Below are 21842 nucleotides of genomic sequence, written 5' to 3'. Positions count from 1 at the left end.
GTACATTTCCCACTTCCCACTGCAATCTATTGTTTATTTTACTAGTTTTATTGTAATTTATTGTACATATTACTATAGTTTTATTATAATTTCGTGTTTATCTCAGTAGTTTTATCCAATTGTATATTTTCCGCTTTAGAGATAAAAGAGAGAAAGATATATAAGAAAGCTATAAGAAAGAGTGAGACAGTTGTTACCTACCCTACTCAAGAACCCGTGGCGCCATCTCTGTGAAAAGTGCTCAAACTGGTCGCACATCGTTATCGACAGCGAAGTGAACTACTGCGAAACTAACGCCATCTGTTGGAGGAGTGCTGAAACTAGTCGGTAATTAGTTTCAGTACTTCCCGCAGAGATGGCGCTAGTAGTTCTTGAGTAGTTTACTTCGCTGTCGATAACGATGTGCGACCAGTTTGAGCACTTTTCACAGAGATGGCGCCACGGGTCCTTGAGTAGAGTAGGTAACATCTGTCTCACTCTTTCTTATAGCTTTTTTATATATCTTTCTCTCTCTTACCTCTAAAGCGGGAAATATACAAGAAATTAAAGTAAAATTACTGAAATATACAAGAAATTAAAGTAAAACTACTGAAAAATACAAGAAATTACAATGCAACTTATAAAATGTACAATAAATTACAATAAAACTATTGAAATATACATGCCGGCCACACAACTTTGTCACAGTAAGAGCACATCATTGAAACATAGCATGCCTGATCATAGTCCATGCTTTATGCAATCATTTTCCACTGAGAAATCCCTATAATTCCACTTTACAACACTTTTTATAGTAACTTTTATAGTACTCAAATATTTTGCACACTGGTTCTATCGAACTGGTTCAACTCTTTTGAGTTACTGTTTAATCTATTAAATGCATGAAATATACAGAAGTCATGTCTTTGGTGTGTGTTTTTTAAATAACTTTTAAGGTAATAAAAGAACTTACCCACATGTCACCACTTAAGAAAAATCAACATGATTCCAGTTGGGATTCAGGTAAAAATCTAACAATATCTTGTTTAGTAAACATTCTTTGAAAACCAATATGTTGAAAATAAATTCTTTTTAGGTTCTGACTTGGATAATCAATCAGGATCTTCTAGATCAAGTCGTAGTGGAACACCCAACTCTAATGCTGCAGATTCTACACGCGACAGAAATTCTGATGATGAAAATCAGGCTCCAGCTTCCAATGTTAGCGGAAGGTCTTCTAGATCTAGCAGCCAATCTGCGGATGAAAAAGTAAACTCTAGACAAAATTCCAAAAGCCCATCTCCAACTAGATCAGATTCTAGACATTCAAGCGTTGGTTCTACGCATAATGAGAAATCTAGCTTTGACAAATCCGAAAATGATAGCCCAAAGTCAGTTGTATCGAATAATTTTTTATAGTTAATAACATTTCCATTTTGTCATTTACTATAATGAAACAATTGTATATATTCATATTTTTAGAACGGTAAATTCTCCTAATTCTGCAAGAAATGAACCACTAAATTCTGAGCAAAAGTTAGAAAGTCCTGAAAAAATTAAAGATGATAATGGTTCTGAAAGGTCCCTGAAGACAGGAGGTTTGTAGAAAAAAGAAAAATATGGAACTCAAAATATTTTGCTCAAATAATTAATTAAACATTGCTTGTGTTATTATACTGTAGGTAGTATAAAATCGAATGATAGTGACAGAGAGCGGAGTCCAGCTCACAAAGAAGATAATAGCGGATCTGCTTCAGAAGCAGAGAGTGGTATAAAAAGAGCGAAAGCATTAATTGATTCAGAGTCAGAAAGTGAATCAGTAGATAAACAAGGTCTAGCACCAACAGCAGATGCTCTGTTTGGAGATGCTAGTGATATTAGTACAGATGATGAAAAAGATAAGGAAGATGAGAAAAGGGAAAAGAGTCGTAGCAAGAGTAGAAGTAGAAGCAGAAGTAGAAGCAGAAGCAGAAGCAGAAGCAGAAGTAAAAGCAGAAGTAAAAATAGAAGTAGGAGTAGAAGCCCGGACAGATCCGATAGTGGTGGCGAAGGTCCTAGTCAGGCAGTTATTGAAGATGTATGCATACCATATTATAGTCACTTTTATTAATAAACAAATTCTCCACAGATAAAGGTATTTATAACATACTGGTTTTAGGATGTGGAAAAAGAAAAGGAAGAAGAACCAGAACCTCCGCCAGAGACAAGAATTGATGTAGAAATTCCAAAAATCACCACCGATTTAGGTCGGGAAATACATTTCGTAAAACTTCCAAATTTCCTTTCAGTAGAAACGCGGCCATTCGATACAGAAACGTATGAAGATGAAATTGACGAAGAAGAAACTTTAGACGAAGAAGGGCGGGCTAGGTTGAAGTTAAAAGTTGAAAATACTCTTCGCTGGAAAGAAACCTTTGATGATCATGGTAAAGTTGTTAAAGAAAGCAATGCCAGGTTTGTAAAATGGTCTGATGGCAGCATGTCTCTACATCTGGGTTCCGAAATCTTTGACGTATATAAACAGCCACTTCAGGGTGATCACAATCACCTTTATATCCGCCAAGGAACTGGTCTTCAAGGTCAGGCGGTGTTTAGAACTAAACTAACATTCCGTCCACATTCTACAGAATCTTTCACTCATAGAAAGATGACAATGTCTTTGGCGGATAGATCGCAAAAAACATCCGGTATAAAAGTATTATCGCAAGTAGGAACCAATCCAGATCAAAATAGATATGAGATGATTAAGGTAAGTTATATTTAAGTTTTGTCTTGTAAAAGTTTGTTTACGATTTTCGTTACAGGTTCTTTGGTGTATTGCAAAGATAACTTTTTCAGTTCGCATTTGAATTTACTAATTATTTATTATAATTATGTTTAGAAAGAAGAAGAGAAATTACGTATGGCAATACGAGTTCAAAGTAAAACAAAAAAGAGCACTGCAGGTAGAGGAACTACTGGACGAGCTGTCGGTGGTTATGGCGGTGACACTTATCACGATGACGGCTCAGATGACGAAGGTGCTATTTCCCTTGCAGCAATCAAAAACAAATATAAGAAAGGAATAAACACTCCTGTTAAAGGTACACAACTTATACTTAGATTACCTGAATACACGAAAATAAACTACTTGTATAGGTCATTGATTAAAAATTATTTACTTTTACATTTTTAGCATCAAATATATATTCATCAGATGAAGAGGGCTCAGACTTTGAAACGTTAAGACCGAAGAAGAACATTAAAGGAAAAGTTCTTAAAGATTCGGATGAGGAATCAAATTCTGGAAGTGCTTCGGAAAGTGGAAGAGAAGATGACAATCAGGGCGATAATGCTAGCGACTGAAGTAATAATACTGTTATTAAAATACACTGATTTTGTAATATAAATTAATAAAATAGTATTCCCGTTTTTCGAATATTATCTTCCCCTTTCTGTAAAATATTCTTAACATATATTCTGACTGAGAATCAGTCTGATCATCAAAGGAAAAGAATAAAGCACAATATCTTAATATCTTTGCTTTTGCATAATTTTATCAATTTCAAATGTTAGATTTTGAATCTGATTCTTAAGATCATCACTTCAAAATATAGATGGCGCAGGTAACCACTAATTTTTTTCAAAATACGTATTTGAGAGTTCACGTGATACAGAATTGTATAAGATGTATGTTAAGTCTATTCTAATATCTTGTCGGTAGTAATATCATCGTATAATTGTTTTATTAAATTGTTCCATAATTTTTTCACGATTTATTTAATCTGGAAACTTTTCTACACAAATAATTGGTAGCACTGGTTCGTAACAGTAATCTGTATCTCGAAAGCAGTTCATCTTACGAACTATTGCTCTTATTGAGAGCAATTGAGAATTATTGTATACTAATTTGTGAGTATATTTCTATTTATATTAATATAGCATTTCTTAATCACATAAATATGTCTTAACTACACCTACCAGTATTCATACGAGCATGGAAAATGTTAAGCTCTATTTAAGAAATATTATTTTTCTACTTTCAAACTTAAGTAAAATATACAATATAGTTTTATTAATTAAATTTTTCTTTCATAATTACGTATACCTTTAATCCAACGTTGATTAGAGACATAATCTCATGTATATTAAGTATTTTGGTAACCATTACATTTTATTGTTTAATTATTAATTTAAGCATAATATTTATTTTTGTTGAGAAATCTGTTTCTTTTAACATTGAAAAAATAGTTATACATTTTTTTAAACATTAATTTTATCTAAAACATTTCGAAATCAATTAAAAGTTGTCAGTGATAAGTTAATAGAAGTCAATTAACTCATTGCTCGTGATTGAACTATTGGGTTAAAACGATTTAACCTATTTTTTTTTTGTACGCGCTGCAACATAACCTTATAAATTTTCTGTTTTGTAGAAGGAGTTTAAGAAATTTTCTACAAATTATTTTATGTTTATGCAATTTGAGGATTTATATAAGAATTGCAAGGAAAAAATTTCTTGATTTTCTAAATATCATCCTAATATACAGGTATTAATACTTTAATGACACTTAATCTACATTTATTTTTGTACTGAAACATAGAAATGCATTTTACAAGTATCAAAAATATTAAGTAGCCTGTTTAACTTTCTATAAGATTGTTTATAATGTTTAGTAACATGAACTAATAACCAATTAAAATTATTTCAGGTTTATATACAATGGTTGCCCACACTGTGCTTCTTGACTTCACAGTTCCATCAGATGTAATACTCGATGTAGAGAAACGTTCCAACCTAAAATTGGCAATTGCCAATGTTCTTCAAGAACATTTTGATGATCTAAAGCCATTGACTGAGTCCATTATTGATGGAAGCTTTTTAGTTTTGTATACAGGTCCCCAAGGTAGTCTAATTACTGTCAGAGGATATACTGAGGGCTTAATCACTGTTAATATTGAATATTATAAGAGGGATGACGAGGAAGCGCTATTGGATTTTGAGGTACAGTCCTTTACATTAATTGCAATAATTATTTTCAAGTACCTAGTTGCAAATTTCACAATATTTAGTTGCCTCTCATGGATATCAAATACAAAATCAGCTTTTGTATCTCTCAAACATGGGGTCATTACAAGGTACATCTTGTTACATATGAATTAATGATATACCATAAATATGGTATGTTCTAAAACGTTTTAAACAAAATCTAAAAAGACTATGAAAATGCGAAGTCATATTTGCTAAACCAATTCGCGAGTATTTTTCGTTGCCCGTTTTTTTGCCGCTGAACGTACAAGTTGCAAGATAGATGTATTGTAGATCATCCTTTGATGAAATACTATTATATAAATAAGTAAAAATTTTACTATATGCGGAAGAAACACGCGTAACAAAGAGGACCTTGTAGCAGTGGCGATACCTGGAAGCGGACGTTGCGATGGCTCTGAACAGCCAACGCAGCAAGCGCCTGCCACCAATAAGGCGAGGAACCATATATGACCTCTATCTGACACTATCAGGTAGAAACCACTTCCCCAATTAGTTCCAATATTTTAGTTATCTATAGCACCTTACAAATTTGCGAATCGTTTCCGTTGCACTCTAAAATGCCAAGAGCTCCGATCGATTACTTTTTTCGGTCGTCGTGTACTTTGCGAACTTCCCCCTGCCCCTCCCCCTGTTGTTTCGTTTTAATTTTTCCGCAAAAGGGATACCAAAATGACTCTTGATTCATACGTAAAGGGAGAGTTGTTACGATTGGTTTAACAAGATAGTTTCTGTTTTTTTTTTATTCGTCGGTTCGCTTATCGCGGCCACCTTTAGTTGGCCAGAGAATTGGAGACGGCGTTGCAGGCGGCAGCAGCCTCTACGCGTTCGCACTCGCTTACACCAATTAAACGCGGCGGACCTTTTGAGAGATACTTTCCTACCGCCGGTGAGTTTTTTATTTATTATTCTGTTTACGGTATGAGCGGCATATTTTATGTCCGCCAAAACTTTTCATTTAATCATGCGTCGTTAACGAAAAATGCTTCTAATTCATTTCCACGGTTATACATGATTTATATTATTGTTATTCAATATTCTATTTGTTATTCATCGCGCGGAAGATATATCAATGTTTATTGCTTCATAATTACTAAAACGGTACATGGTTCGTCTCAATTTCTGCCTCATTTCGCTTCCAGTATTTGCTTCCAGTTTCGCATACATCATTTTTCATTTCCTCTTTAAATAAAAAACATCATGTATACTATTTTGCCTTCTTTGCTTGATCAGTTCTGTTATTGCAGTATGTAATATCTATATATGAGTTATTAAAATGAGGATACAAGTACAAAAAATTATACAAATCAGATTTACAGCCTTCAATAACTGTGAAAGCTATAATTCAGTGAGAAACTACTACTTCTCTTAAAAGTACATTAAGAGCAAATGATAATTATGTTTTCTAATTTTTAAGCTATATCAAATATATATAAGATTGATAGATATAAATAATATAATAGACTTAGTGATCCATGTATGAAACTCCTACATGTGCAATATTTTCATTCTTAATTTTATTTTTAATGTAAGATTTTTTTCTTTCTACAGATTTGTGCTTTTGCATCGCATGTATCTATTAAATGCTTTTTCATGCGGTTATTTAAATCGTGTAAATTTTCAGTATTTCAATAAAAATTGTTTCTTTTTTAAAGATGACAGACTACTTGAATATGACATAGATAAGTTGGTATTTGAGGCACGCTCCCCTTATCAAAAAGTGCAAATTGTCCATTCAAAATCACTAGGAAATTTGTTGGTTCTTGATGAATTACAAAGTAAGGAGAAAGAATTTTATATTTCCAAAAAAATTTGGAGCCGTATCTAAAATCAGAAAATGTATGAAACTAAATTTGGTGATTTTTAGATATATCTGAAGCAGATCTGATATATACAGAAACTCTAATGCAACGTGGAAAAGAAAATTATACAGGAAAAGAAATAGTTATTTTAGGGGGAGGAGATGGTGGTTTACTTTGGGAATTGCTTAAAGAAAAACCAAAATTTGTTACCATGCTAGAAGTATGTTGAACTAACAATATGAAAACCAAAAAAATTGCAATATATACTAAGAAATGGTTTTGCTACAAAATTTGTTTTATATTTTAGATTGATGATGTCGTAATAAAAGCGTGTAGCCAACATATGAGAAGCATATGTGGGGATTGCCTAGATAAAAGAAAGGGAGAAAATTATGAGGTAAATTTTATAAAAGTAAGATTAATTTTCGCATAATTACAAATTACCAAAATAATGAAGAACTTGGAAATTATGTAGATTATTGTTGGGGATTGTGCAAAAACTTTGGCACATATGATCGAAGAAGGCAGACAATTTGATTATGTCTTCGGTGACCTTACAGACATACCAATTAGTCCCACTCCACATGGAGATGCATGGGATTTCATGAGATTAATCCTGAACTCTTCAATGAAAGTTCTAAAGCCTACAGGAAAATATATGACTCATGTATGTAAGAAAATGCTGAAGAATTTTTGATAACAATTTCTTACTTCATTTGTTTGTATCATTGTAAAATTTCAAAGAAAAATTACTATTCACTTTGAAAATAGTTTTTTGTTTTGTTTTATAGGGAAATGGAGCATCTTGTCCACAATCACTTGAGATGTATGAAGAAGTTCTTTCCGATCTTTGCGTACCCGTAACATTTACCAAAGATAGTGCTTTTGTACCTTCATTCTTCGAAGATTGGGTTTTCTACCAAGTAAAAATTTTGGATATAATGATGGGTTAAACCTAGCACGCCGGGGTTTCACGGGAGGTATATTCACAATTCACTTTCTCCCTTATGACCCAGATTCGACCCTAGTCGCAGATTTTTTGTTAACAAATCGATTCATGAAAGAAACGATCCCGGTGCTGGACATGAAATCCCAATTGACACTACTACGCTGGCGTCTGTACATACAAAAGGTGGTGGTTATCTGTATTTATTTAATTGTTTAGTAACTAATAAACTATACAAAGGTGCACAATTATTTTTTCTACTAACTGTCAATAATCAAACTAAGTTACCCATTAGTTCATTACAAGTAAATTCAGAAAAAGCAATACATATAAATTACTGTACGAATAACTTTAATAAAACAGAGTTAGAATTACATAAAATTTTAATCACACATATACACTGATACATTCTACTAACATATATTTTAAATATATTTCAAATTCAAATTGCATTTAGTGATATTTACTAAACAGTTAATACTTTGTAGATGTACATAGAAGCACGAAATGTGGCATGAGGTATAAATGTATGAAGTAATAAAGGGTTAAGGGATGTACACAGAATTACCTAATTACAAAATTTTATTTTTTTTCAATATTTTGACAACTAAAAATAATTTTATATTTATATTTTATTCCAATCTTTTAAATTTTCCCTTTTTTTTTGTTAAAATGAAAAAATAAAAGTAGCTGAAACAGGGAATATAAATTAAAAAAAGGTTCAATCATTGGTAAGTAAAATGATATAAGTATTATATCTATAAGTATATAATTAATCTAAAAAACTATCTCGTTATTAACATTATGTTAATAACATACAAAATATTACAAGTTATTTTAATATCACTATGTATGCATGTTAAGTAAGTAAGTTAATATTAAAGTATTCCTCTCTTCGTACTTCATGAACATTAAGAATATTATTAATAATTAATAATTAAGTTTATGATTAGCAGCTTCTTGATATTAGTGGAAGTACAAACTTGTTTGCTGATATATAGAGTTACTAATTTAGAATTATTAGAGAGAACATTTTGTGACTAATTATTATTATCATATAAATAAATAAATCAAATTATGTATAAATAACTTAATTGTAGTAAAAAAATTGTTCCCAAATATTGAGATTTCCCTTATCTTACGAAAAATAAAAAATAAATATATTATGAAAAATTACACAGTGTAATAAGAAGATTGATTGGTTGAATCTAATTTTTACGTTTCTAATTGGAACTTGGTACAGACATAAGTTTCCGATATTTCAGGTAATTTTTCCACTTCGTGAATAGTTGGTTCTATCTCTGTTTCCAGAAGGATCTGATCCAACCATTGTTGAACTTGCACCGTGTGTCTATGAGAATTGTGTTGTTCTTCTATAAGACTTTTTCCTGAATTCTTATAATTGTTTGCATTCTCTTGTTCATTTACATTATCAGCCTGAATATTAAAATTAGATTTTTGTAATTCTGTATCTACTTTAAAAAACTGGTCAATATTTTCTTCAAAACTCTTTTCATGAATACTAGACATGTGAGTGGAATTTCCCATTAAATTTATTACGCTAGATGATTTTAACCCGATGGAAATATTATCTACATTTCGATCTTCTGCTATGCAAGGAAATTCAGCTTTCGTATTAGTGGGACTTGTTCCTGTACTCTTGATAGATTTATCGAAACAAACATGATCTTTATTTATATCTTGATATTCCTCAATTTTATATGGTTCCAAATTAGTTATTGCTGTTGTATTAGATCCGGTGAGTTCTATTCTTCCGAATTGTTTAATTTGTTCTTCAAGATCACTCCTTTCATTTAATATTGCTATAGATGGAGAAAGAGTTTCGTGACTGGATAATGCTAAAGATATCTGTTGTCTATAAATGGCTTCTGATTGTCGTAGAAGTTGTTTCTCTCTAGCATACAATGTTTGTGCCAACTTTGCAAAGCATATTTTAATTTCTTCTTGCACCTTAAAATTAATTGTATTATCTTAGCTATATGACATATAACGCATACGTATGCAATTGCAATTAATCAATTAATTATTTAAAGAAATATAATTTTAGATTGTTTTTCCTAACATTATTGAAGCTATAGAATACTTATAATGAAATTTAACAAAGAAAAAATAATTATGAATATATAAGAGAATAAAAATCATCATAACCTTAAAATTATTACAAATATAATTATCAAATAAAACATATATAAAAAAAAAGCTACCTGCAAAAACTGTTTCTCTAAAAACGTTCTTTTATCAGCTATTAATCTTATCCTGACAAGATTGCTGTCACTGTCGGCGTTTTCTTCATTTTTTTCTATCATGTTATCTACTTTTTATTGAATAAAATAGTTAGTTATAAAACGTAGCTTTATTAAGAGGTAAACACAAAATTAATGTTATTGAAGACACAAGTTTGGCTACTTTTTAAAATGCACATAAAAACATCATTTCAATGTACTTCTAAACACTATTCATACAGAACTCAACTTCTAATTATTTTCCACCCGTTAGATTAACTTCGCTGCCATCTTGATAGTTGACAAATTATTTTTCTTGTATGAAAGTAATACACTATGTATTAAAAACTATAATTATTGTTATGAAGAACGTGAGTATTAAAAAATGTTCTTAGTATACAATCAATGTAAAAAAATATGTAATTAAATAGAATATGAAAACTTGAATGTTGTACATCCTAACTATATATTGTATATTCTATGGTTCTTTACATGTGCACCAATTAATTACAATATTCAAAATAAATAGCATAGCTTTCGTATTGTTATATTTCTAACGAAACATATAAAGATGTTTAGTAATTATCTTTATTTACCAAAAACTTTGCCATACAGATTTCCCATTCTTTTCTTTTTTCATTTTTTTCGTCTCTCGCATCGAATTAAATTTTTTATTTTGCATATTGTATTTCTTACAAGAGAAACACGTGTAACATATATCACTACAACAAATACTATTGACATAGCTAGCTATATTAATTTTCAATAGTAGATTTTGCCAAAAAACAATTTTTAAATACTTCTTGACTTAATCAAATACACATCAGTAATCATTATTTTCTTACTAATAGTATGATGAATATCTACTACCATATCTTCTCTATGAACAGTAAAATATAATAATTATGGCAGCGTAGATATGTGTACTTTGTAATTAAATTTAAAATGTGCAGTAGTTTTCGTTTATGGTACACGCCCGACATTGCTAAAATAAGTTAGCAGCTAAATCTGCAATTAAGGGCTCACACGAATAGTTTTAGAATTTTTAAAATTTCAGAATCGATTTAAAAAATATAAAATAATACCAATTAGTTTTCTGAGCTTAGTTTCCTGGTGAACTATTCGTGTATGCCAATATTTCTTATACTTACATAAATTACTTTAAATACACTTAAACTAAGACTAAACGCGATTTCTGAACACTTTAGTCGCCTTGTATTTTGTGGGAGCTCCCTTGTGATAAAAATCTAGTAATTATTATCTAGATTATTAAAACTGTTCATTTAAATAATGTGAATCTTTGTGAACAGGAACACAATAGAAGCTTTTTTCGAATCGATGGAGAAATTAATTTTTTACAAAAAATGTTACACGAAAGTGATAATGTTAAAAGATATTGCTAGATCGTTCACTTATTAAATTAATTAATCATAATCGGAAGATAGTAACGATTAGAACAATACATCCCTCTCAGGATCAGAATGAATTTGTGGCAGTTAAAGTGGTGTCAGTTCAACCGATGGCTGACCCATTTTCATTCGTAGACTTGTTACGTCGTCCTCTATTCGCACTAATAACTTGTATTTCTACACAGAAATATGTAAAGCAAATTATTTTTTAATAATTAAGAGATATTTATCGGTCTCTTAAAAATAATAAGCATATATAATCTACCGTAGACCTATCTCCTGGCGTTTTCATCCAAGCATAAATCATGTAACCAGGTATACAAAGCATCGAAGATAAGGCGGTCATCCAGCCAAGCACATGTGACCACCACGGGTATTCATAGTCTAAATATTTTACAGGTGTCCATTGTACAAGATTAAATATGAAAACGCCCTATAAAAATAGACAAAGGTTCATGTAATAATGTCTACACAAATTAGCAATATTAGTGCATTTAAATGGTAGCTAGAACGCAATATATATTTTTCTCACTTAATTACATAAATTCAAGCTGAAACGGCGAAACATATACATTACAAAAAAAAAAAGAAAGCGGAGGTAAGATTCACTCACGACACAAATCATAGGGGTAGTAATAGTCCAACAGAGTTTCCACCACATTAGAGGATAATATCCTATCATGTCCCTGATGGCATCGTAAAATCGGTTGACACCAAACGCCCAACTTATTGAGATACACTCAAAAAAAATTAGAAAAAGGAGACAAAATCCAGAAACCGCATACGAATCCAGGATTTGGAAAACGTACATGCCACCTTGCGAGATGCAAGATAGTCCGATAATGTAAGAAAGCACACAAACGATCGCAATAAAAATTTCCTTACGCCGACGAAGTAATTGCGGCCATTCGTCCACCTTAAATTTTAAACAGTTGAAGATTGAAGATAATAAAGATTAAAAAGAATTTGTTAAATATACATTCCAAAAAGATTTCAAGGATGACTCACCATGGCAGTGATAAATCCTTCCATGGTGCAAAACTGAGAATCTAAACCTATAAGCAGGAGCATAAAGAAAAAGAGGCAAGACCAAAGAGGCGCTCCAGGGAGTTGCAGAACCGCGGAAGGATAAGCTAAAAAAGCTAATCCCGGACCGGAAGCAGCGACTTCTGCGACAGGCTTCTGTTGCTCGTGCGCCATGAAGCCTACCACGGAAAATATGACGAAACCGGCAAACATACTTGTTGAGGAATTCACCGAACAGACGATAAGAGCATCTTTGTAAACGTTATTTGTAAATTTGTTGTAACTACCGAGAGCGACTAATGTACCCAAACCTAATCCGTATGAGAAGAAAATTTGAGTAACCGCGTCTATCCATACCTGTGAAGTTTAGTAAATCGTTATTAAAAACTTACATATTATTCTATATATATATATATATATATATAGATTCACATATTATTAATTATACATGTATTGTATTATTTACCTCTGATTCTTTCAGTTTAGAAAGATTTGGACTGATGTAAAATCGGATGCCTTCCATAGCCCCGGGTAAAGTGATCCCACGAATCAGAAGAATCGTTAATAAGACGTAAGGGAATAAAGAGGTGAAATATACCACTTTTCCGGTCCATTTGACACCTTTCCAAATGCAAAAATAACAAAGAATCCACACCAAAAGAAGAGTACCGGCTAGTTCCCAACGAATATTCCCCACATGCTCTATACCCTCACTGATCTGCAGCGCTCGACGCCTAGAAGATAGTATTTTATTAGATCAAATAAATGTTACATTATATCATGAGCTACTTAATTAAAAACTTACTCCCAAAATTCTTTAACTGGATCAGTAAGCTCGGAGATTGTCATATTGACGTCATTGACAGAACATACTTTAACAGTATCATAATGCATGTTAAATTGATTCCAACATAACAACGAATCTCTGTCGTAGGGATTTACACAGTTCTTCGTGTTCCAATAATTGTTACAGCTTCCCCATGGCAATTCTAATTAAATATGAAAACAGCCATAAGTTCGTGGAATTATTTAATTTTACTTCATTTTTAAATAGAATGGTGTATATTTAATTGAACTAACCACTGCGCATCGACATGAAAAAGTAAAAGATAGCCCAGGCAAGGATGACGATGTAGTAAACGTTCATCCAGCAGGACATGACGGCGGCAGCGTATCCGATACCCTTAAAGAGGGGCGCTATTTTGAAGACACCGAGGCCACCGACAGTGAGCATCTGACCAAGCGCTAATTCCATAAAGAACATTGGAATCCCAGCGAGAACTAGCGTCAAAAAATACGGGATTAAGAAAGCTCCACCGCCATTCTTGTAACAGAGATATGGGAATCTCCACACGTTCCCCAGACCAATTGCTAGACCAACCTTTGGATACGAATGGATGAAATTTAATTAATAACGTTGGTAACGTTAAAATGTGATGAACAAGAAAAATGAATATTATATATAGGCAAAAAATTACCACGCTCAGAATGAAATCTAACTTGGTGCTCCATGTACCACGGTCTGGCAGTGGTTTCATTTTATTAGAGGTGGATGTTAGGTTCAATGTAGTTTTGTCGGGATTTTCAGGGTCCGCAAGTTCCGGCTCCCTGGATGCTTCTGTCATTTTGTTCAATTTTTTTCCGTTCGCCGTAGAAAGGTACCGCTGCTTCCGATGATCTCTTCCGCGTGTTTCTCTATTGGTCGCGGAACTACCGCGGAGACATAACAGTGTTTCTGTTGACAATGATACATGTCGCAGTTTGTATTTGTTCGTCTTTTTTTCGATTCTTTAAGTTTCTGTGAGAGAAACACTTGTTAAGTTCGCGCTATGCGAGTAGATTATATATTAGTAATTTTTTGCAAAGTTCGCTGGAAGGATGTAGTTTGCAGAGTACGAGTTTGACCGACTTCTTTTTCCGGGATTGGACGCGATTTGAGTTTCGTCGTGTGGAAAATCTGCGGAAACCTATTATACGTCGAAATTCAAGGATACCAGCTGGGCAGAGCTGGATGAATCAGAACCAGTACGAAATCTGAATTCTAACTTTGAGACCGAGGTAAGTTTCGAAGTTATAATGTTACATCGTTTTGATAAATATTTCAGAGCTGGCAAAAAATAAATGTGACCGAATACATTAATCATACGACGATATTAAATAATGTTTTAGTAGTACTTAAATAATCGGGTACCAATTTCGCAGAACCGAACGAAGCAGAAGCGAAGAACAGCGTAGTTTTTGACGTCAAGATCAATAAGAAAAAATTAAGGCGTAAAAGTAACATCGATGCAATGTGGTTAAATACGAATGTCCGGCTGGGGAACCCTGTAATGAATATCCAGTCCGTACACGTTCCCCCAAAGCTCATCCTTCTCTGGCCCCTTCGCGGTCGATCTATTGCCCGGTTCCCTCTTCCTCTTCCACGCTCATAAAAAACAGCTATATTCTAATTAGCACAGAATGCGTTGTTCCGCATAGCATGCTATGATCTTAAATTTCTCGCTTACTATTAATTGTTCCCTTTTTAAATCCGCGATTCAACTCCTTCCTGTGATTCTTCCTCTCGTCGATTAGATGTTCGTTTCTCGGCCAACGACGGCCCTAAAGAATGTTAAATTACTCGCACATGTCAAAAGTCTTTCGACCTGATCGTCGTTTCCTTTCCTCGATAAGTTAATTCATGAGAATAAAATTTGTATACAAACCTAACTATGGGCCGATTATCAATTTGCACGACACTGTCTCAGCCCTTTTAAAAGTTGCGCTTCTCCGTGGTCACAGTGCTTCCTCCGCGCGTGTTTCCAACGGTTCGAAAAGGAAGGAAGGAAGCGAAGAAGCGACCGCACGAGTGTGGAACGCCGATTTGATGAAACTCTCTCGAAAATCAATTATCAGTATGCACTACTGCACTGCACACTCTTGATTCCTTCACGCAACAGCTCGATCGGGTCGAATCGGCGGCATTTCCGATTTATAAACAAGTTCTCAAAGTGACACTTGAAAAAAGCGTAACACTTCGATTGAATGGAACCTTGATCCAGTAAAATTGTACTCGGTGATCAAAAGCTGATGTGTTCTCTCGATCCTGGTGGCTGTAGCGACGTTATGATCATCGATTATTACGTACGATCTGCATGAACGATAAAGACGTTGCAACTACTCGTCGTTTCCTTCCTTGCTTTCCCTTATTTTCAGTGAACTTTTTCGCCTGTCTCGTACGCCGTGATCTGAAAGGTAGTGTATGTCTGAGGGACGATGCGAATGCTCAGCCGGCCCGCTCAGAACTGGAATCGGGTGTTCGCTTTCGACGGCGAACTAGCTAAAATATCGGGGGTACGAAATCGGGGGATCCCCCTTTTCCTTTTTTTCCCCGCGGTCCACCCTTGTCGTTTACATCGGTGTCACGCGTTTATTCCGCGCGCGCTCGCTCGTGCTTGCCCGCGCGTACGGAGTAAGAGGGGGCGAGGAAAACAAGGAGAAAGAGGGTCACCAAGATCGCAACAGTATATCATCATCAAGTTGACGGCTATCGACGATGCTGTGCCCTTTATTGTCACTGTTTCGATACATGTGCGTGACTATTTTCTGTTATTCATCGATGATTTTCCAAACTTAGCTGGTGCTGTTGTATCGCGATTGGATGTCCATTTGAAATGCTCCAAATCGCAACAGAATAAATGAAGAGATACTCTCTGTAAATATACAGGAAAATGCTTAGCTGTAGATATCAATTGTGTGAAGGGTATCTTAGTTCATTGAATTAAAGAGAAACTAATCTTACAGTACGAAGAACATTTGTTTAAATGCTGTAGGCAGCATTCCACTGTTCGTGGAAAAATTGATCATATGATTTACTCGAACAATATATCAAACATTTTCACAAATTCTGAATCAGTATTAGTACTAAGTTTCCACGGTTACTGTCTTTACAATTCAACTTTTCTTTTTTTATGTATGAATAAGTAAGTTTCTTTCTGTACTTTCTGATGAAATGGAAGAGTGCGATGAAGTAGGTGAGCAGGACTAGGAAGCTAGTATATCCGGAGGGTTCACGTGACACCGTTCTATCGCTACATCCGTTCTGGGTACACTCTGTAATATAGATCATCAGGATGATCGACATTATCTCACACAAATCCCAAAGCATTCACTATAGACAGAAACCACCTTTCGATGTATGAAATCGAATTGATATTCGAGCAAAATTAAAAGAATTTTTTTTTACATTTTTTAATTATTTTTTAATGAAGTAAAAACGAAAGAGGGAAAAAGAGAATTAGTATTTGTGAAAGTTTCTCCGCGCAAATTAAAACAGGTTTTCCAATTGCTAATTGTATAAAAGCTATATGATGGATGATGTTCGTATCTTACCAAATTTGATCGCAAAAAGAAGAGATATTTAGTGTATCTAATTTTTATACTTAGCGTACGCGCGAGCGCGCACTATTTGATTGCTCGTTAACGGTCAGCACGGCAGAGGGGAGCATCCCCAATGACTAGAGGATATGCGGGAAGTGGCGCGGGAACTGCGTTAAGAATTACTTTGCGGGTCACATCTTTTTTTACGAGTCAAGCCACCTTTGATTCTAGGAGATATTTTAAAACGATTAATTTGATGAGCATAAAGAAGATACATTGAATAAAGAACACATAAAAGTAATGGCAGACACTGAGAAGCATAGCATAAAATTCGAAACTATTACTGTGACAAATTAACATTTGTTATTAAATTTATACCTTTTATAAAACATCCATGTCCATAGACGTAAAAGAGTATGCGTATAAGTAACTGTAATTCCATTCATTTCTTTCTTCAAAGTAAGTGTAATTGAAAATTCCATAAATAAGATGATAAATGGGTTACCTTGTAAATCATTATTTTCTTTCAATTTAATGTGCATTAAAAACAAATATCTTAGCATTTTGATTTAATCTAAAAAATTACTTAACTACCGCCCAGTACGTGTACAGTATGACTATGAAAAATGCCTGGTTACAACTTGAATTTTCTTTTCTGAAAAATTTTTTTAGGTTGGTATTATATGTAAGTATAGTCGATATAGTAAATCAAATTTGGCAGCCTTGCAAGGCACATCATCGTGAAAAAGGAATTGTTGCTTTTTCTAACCTAACAATATATCCTTTTGTAAATTGAAGATAATTTGTTACTTGTAGTAAGAAACACAAGGAATACTTTTCTGGTTATAATGGCTGAAGCAATGCGTCAAACGGTAGCTGGAATGTTAAAGGGAATTGAAAGGTATAAATTTATTCTTCCTTATTCAAGCGGTTAACCTCAACCATTCTTTTTTATATGGCTTGGTGCAATACTGTAAAGATTATTGGAAAATTAAATATATTTAACAGAAAGATTAAGAACTATATTTTGTCCAAAATCTTTTATGGATTATTATATTACTAGTATACCACTATCGTGTGAATCAAATATGCGTACCACATAATGTAATTTTCAATTTTTGTTTACATTTTCAAGCAAAATTAATTTTTCAGATACAATCCAGATAATTTAGCAAGTTTAGAAAAATATGTTGAAATACAGTCACGAGAAAATGCATATGATTTAGAGGCTAATTTGGCAGTTTTAAAACTATATCAACTGAATCCACAAAAATTTAACATGGATATCACATGTCAAATATTATTGAAAGCCTTAACAAATCTTCCACACACGGATTTTGTTCTTTGCAAATGTCTTCTCAGCGAACAAATTGTAAGTTATTAATTCCTAATTCTAATTCTTATATTATCATAAAGAAATATATTTATATGTTGGTCAAATGTAATTTTTAAAATAGACATACAGTTGTAATAGATAATAAAACACTTCATATAAAATATATATAATTTCTCATTTACATTTGTTACATAAATAAATATCTTGTAAATTACTATCTTTGCTTTGATATTGATAAAGTATAGAAATTAATTAATAACTTAAAAATTACTTCCTACAGATGCAAGAAAGTCCTATCAATCAAATTATGTTTTTGGGAGATATTTTAGAACAATGTGACTTCCAACATTTTTGGGATAGAGTTCTTTCCATGTCTGATCTTTGTGATAGAATTGTAGGATTTCAAGATTCTATACGAAAATTTGTTTGCCATGTAGTGGGGATCACATTCCAGACAATAGATAAGAACCTCTTAGCATTACTACTTGGAGGTGTTGATGGTAATTTTATTTGTACACTTTTTAAGATATTTTAAAATAAAATTATGAAATTATTTGTAAAAGATGCTACGTGTGTGTGCATATGTGATAAAATAATAAATTAAGATAAAATCTATTAGAAAACTATATATAATATACAGTGTAGACTGTTTCAAAACATATAAAAATATGTATAAATATAAGTTTATACTAATAAAATAATTTATTCTAGATACTACACTAAAACATTGGGTAAAAAAATATGGGTGGAAGGAAGAAAGCAAATCCATTATTTTTATCGCCAATCAAGATGAAAATATTAAAACAAAAAATATTACAGAGAAAATTGATTTTGAAAATGTTGCTGGATTAATGGCTGCTTGTCTGTAAAAATTACAGTATAAATAAATTTTATTAATTTAAAGTAAAAGTTTCTAGCTTTTTTTTCATGGTGTATAATATTTTTCCATATGTAATAATTTCATAATACATGTACGAGTATCATAAAAAAAAAATATACATTTTGCTCAATTCAAATATAAATGAATTTTATCAATACTTTTAAAAACTAAAGTCTAGCACCAAAGTCTACAAATATTAGAATATTTCATCAAGGTATACATTCATGCCAATTTCTGTGAAATATATATTGAACAATTTGTTTACATGCATTTTGTTGCAAGCATAACTAAGATTTTGTTGAATATTCATTCATTATTATTATATCCAATATAATTACTAACATATCTTTTAATCATGTGAGTATTAAAGTTGTCAGTATATTTAGATTTTTTATCTTATGGAATGGTTTGGAAACTAAGATTACAAAATATACTGATTTAATGATTCATTTTAAGTTATTGCACAGTATGATCTAATGAAGGATTAGATAATCATTGAACAATAGTTATGTAATTTTCAATTTAAAAAAATAGCTCTTTTATATTTACCCTTTTGCACTTTGGTAAATTATTTTAAAATTTGTAAAAAAAAATATACTCTTGCTAAAAATAATTAAGAAAATTATAATACTATAAACACTTTTTAGTTTTAAATACTAATTCTACGATAAATAATACAATGTATGTAAGTCTTTCTCCTCTACTTTCCAGGTTCTATCATTCACAATACCTCAATTCTTCATGAATTGTACTTTGTATGCATTAAATAATACAAATTTTTTTCAAACATATAAAAAAGTATTTGTATATGGCAAATAATGCCATCATGTAAGCATTCACTCCTCAATTTCGGATCAAGAATTCACTTAAACCTCATGGTCTATCAGGTACGTATCTTTTCGAAAAGTGTAACGCGGTGAGTTTTGGCAAGGAAACATCCATAAAATTGGATGACTCTTACCACAAACCTGAGAAAGTAACAGCAAAGTGCGTGAACTGTTTCTTTTATAATGATGATTATTTTGCATATGTTCCATTGTGTTCTCTTCTCCCAGGATACCTTGAAATTGGTCTACCAGCATTATGATGACAAACATGCCAAACAGTGCTGATTCCAATACCAATATAACACAGTGTAAGCTGCAGAAAAAACTTCTATTAATTCTTTCTCTTTCTGAGATCTAGGTTTCTGTCAAATGTCAAACATTTTTGTTAATTTTCAAATGAACTTTACACGTACATGCGACTCTGTTTGACAGCTACATCACTACTGCATCGAGAACATTCTAAAATCCATGATGTTATCACCAAGCCTAGTGCGTAAAGGGCCAATAGTCCAACATAGACCAAAAATTGAATAAAGTATTTTTGATTCCGTTCTCCAACACAGTTGTTTATCCTTTGAGCAGCATTATAAATAAATTCATTGTTACAAATGTTATATCAAATTTAATGTATTGGGAACAAAAGATCTTAAAAGAAAGTATCATTAAAGTGTACCTAAAATTTGTTTCTCATTTCTGAGAACAAAGGAGGTTAATATTTATGTAATGAAAACTAAACCAATTACAATAAAGAAGTACAAGAAATATAAGATACATAAGAAAGAAAAGTTTAATTACTTTGACTACTATGAAGTTATAAACATTTTTGTTTGTGTAAATTATAGCATACCATGGACAATGATGATCCATTCTCCTAACACATCGTTTACAAATTCTACAGTGACGTGCTTTAGGAGGTCTATATGTTTCACATCTAGTACAAACTGTCCAACTGTCTCTCTCATCGCATTCAATTTTTGTTTCCGAATTATCTGTATGAATGTCAGAAAAGTCCATACGACTTTGTAGTAGAGGTACAACACCAGGATCACTGCAGACTGCCTTCAGATGTGACATTATCAACAATAATACGATAGTATTGAAAGCCACTACATGAAAGGGACCCCACAAACTGTGCACAATAATACATAAAATAAGATTAATTACAAATCGCTATATAATTATAGCGAGTGTTATCCTTGAAATTGCATTTCTAATTATAGTAAAGGTGTAATAATGTAATAAAATAAAATAATACAATCCATTAAAAATATTTTTCTGTTCATACGTTAAATTATAAATATTAAAAAATTGAAACGCACATATACATATTGAAATAAGTTTATGCAAAATTGATTATGCGTACAAATAAATATAAAAATTATGGTATTAAATAGAATCACAGATACAGAGAATGATTAAATGCACCTGTCCTGTAAACTATGCAGGATAACCCAACGTACGACGACGTAATCTGCATAGAAGACAGCAACGTACGTAACTATGATACACACAATCCCACAGGGGTCTTTTACGAACATTTTTATTTATTTCATACTCTTTACTAGCAAGTATATCACCTATCATCACAGACCAGAACGATTTCATGTAATTTCGTTCTTCATTGAATTTTCATTATACGAATTCAATTCAACTTTGATGAGTTCCATCTATAAGTTCAAGTCCTTTTATTCTACAATTGCACTGAGACACCAAATTGGTAGGTATTTACAAGCAAAAAATTATTATTGGTTCACTTTCTCGCTCTCTAACTAATCATAAAACATTAACGCAAACAATAAATTTTTTGGCCGATACTGATCATTATTGACTAGCCTAAACTGACCGCCATGATATTGCTGTCACCAAATAACCACGTGACACCCCTACTACCTTGATACATACTGTTCCTGACATTTACAAATGTTTGTTTTAATTTTTTAATTTACATATTATATTGTCCGTAATAGAAGTTAACGTAATAAACTTAACTTAATAATATTCAATAC

At 32.3% G+C, this 21842-nt stretch overlaps 6 protein-coding genes across 8 annotated transcripts; 3 read left to right on the top strand and 3 right to left on the bottom strand.

Moving 5' to 3' along the window:
* Nucleotides 1–849: 849 nt before the first annotated feature.
* Nucleotides 850–3390, top strand: Atu (Another transcription unit). Its single transcript, XM_076895539.1, has 7 exons — nt 850–1002; nt 1076–1370; nt 1462–1577; nt 1662–2056; nt 2138–2728; nt 2861–3062; nt 3155–3390. The coding sequence occupies exons 1-7, from the start codon at nt 957–959 to the stop codon at nt 3322–3324; spliced, it is 1815 nt and encodes a 604-aa protein (XP_076751654.1). The 5' UTR covers nt 850–956; the 3' UTR covers nt 3325–3390.
* A 337-nt stretch (nt 3391–3727) lies between these two features.
* Nucleotides 3728–8004, top strand: Sms (spermine synthase). Of its 3 annotated transcripts, none has more exons than XM_076894824.1 (9): nt 3728–3874; nt 4395–4508; nt 4671–4963; nt 5370–5481; nt 6664–6786; nt 6876–7030; nt 7118–7207; nt 7286–7477; nt 7602–8004. In XM_076894824.1, exons 3-9 carry the CDS (start codon nt 4682–4684, stop codon nt 7761–7763), a joined length of 1116 nt encoding a protein of 371 aa, XP_076750939.1. In that variant the 5' UTR covers nt 3728–3874; nt 4395–4508; nt 4671–4681; the 3' UTR covers nt 7764–8004. The 3 variants fall into 3 exon arrangements, with proteins under 3 accessions (XP_076750939.1, XP_076750938.1, XP_076750940.1); XM_076894823.1 differs by lacking the exon at nt 5370–5481 and adding an exon at nt 5786–5897 and having other exon boundaries at nt 3729–3874; XM_076894825.1 differs by lacking the exons at nt 3728–3874; nt 4395–4508; nt 4671–4963 and adding an exon at nt 5026–5097.
* Nucleotides 8005–8603: 599 nt separating this feature from the next.
* Nucleotides 8604–10302, bottom strand: LOC143423464 (uncharacterized). The gene is made up of 2 exons (XM_076894821.1): nt 9982–10302; nt 8604–9727 (listed from the first exon to the last, which is right to left on the bottom strand). Exons 1-2 carry the CDS (start codon nt 10081–10083, stop codon nt 8972–8974), a joined length of 858 nt encoding a protein of 285 aa, XP_076750936.1. The 5' UTR covers nt 10084–10302; the 3' UTR covers nt 8604–8971.
* A 252-nt stretch (nt 10303–10554) lies between these two features.
* Nucleotides 10555–16325, bottom strand: Gat-a (GABA neurotransmitter transporter-1A). Its single transcript, XM_076895538.1, has 12 exons — nt 16216–16325; nt 15562–16126; nt 15140–15430; nt 14942–15035; nt 13913–14169; nt 13515–13815; nt 13240–13423; nt 12901–13168; nt 12417–12791; nt 12022–12324; nt 11674–11841; nt 10555–11585 (listed from the first exon to the last, which is right to left on the bottom strand). The coding sequence occupies exons 5-12, from the start codon at nt 14057–14059 to the stop codon at nt 11496–11498; spliced, it is 1836 nt and encodes a 611-aa protein (XP_076751653.1). The 5' UTR covers nt 14060–14169; nt 14942–15035; nt 15140–15430; nt 15562–16126; nt 16216–16325; the 3' UTR covers nt 10555–11495.
* Nucleotides 16326–17534: 1209 nt separating this feature from the next.
* Eif3k (eukaryotic translation initiation factor 3 subunit K) lies at nt 17535–19038 on the top strand. The gene is made up of 4 exons (XM_076895545.1): nt 17535–17694; nt 17946–18165; nt 18410–18629; nt 18841–19038. The coding sequence occupies exons 1-4, from the start codon at nt 17642–17644 to the stop codon at nt 18996–18998; spliced, it is 651 nt and encodes a 216-aa protein (XP_076751660.1). The 5' UTR covers nt 17535–17641; the 3' UTR covers nt 18999–19038.
* On the bottom strand, nt 18841–21813 carry Dnz1 (DNZDHHC/NEW1 zinc finger protein 11). The gene is made up of 4 exons (XM_076895544.1): nt 21262–21813; nt 20684–20965; nt 20250–20408; nt 18841–20149 (listed from the first exon to the last, which is right to left on the bottom strand). The coding sequence occupies exons 1-4, from the start codon at nt 21372–21374 to the stop codon at nt 19876–19878; spliced, it is 828 nt and encodes a 275-aa protein (XP_076751659.1). The 5' UTR covers nt 21375–21813; the 3' UTR covers nt 18841–19875.
* Nucleotides 21814–21842: the final 29 nt, after the last annotated feature.

The sequence above is a fragment of the Xylocopa sonorina genome, chromosome 5 (assembly GCF_050948175.1).
Source record: "Xylocopa sonorina isolate GNS202 chromosome 5, iyXylSono1_principal, whole genome shotgun sequence".
Lineage (NCBI taxonomy): Eukaryota > Metazoa > Arthropoda > Insecta > Hymenoptera > Apidae > Xylocopa > Xylocopa sonorina.
The sequence above is the reverse complement of the archived record's forward strand: the minus strand, read 5'-3'. Positions and strand labels throughout refer to the sequence as shown.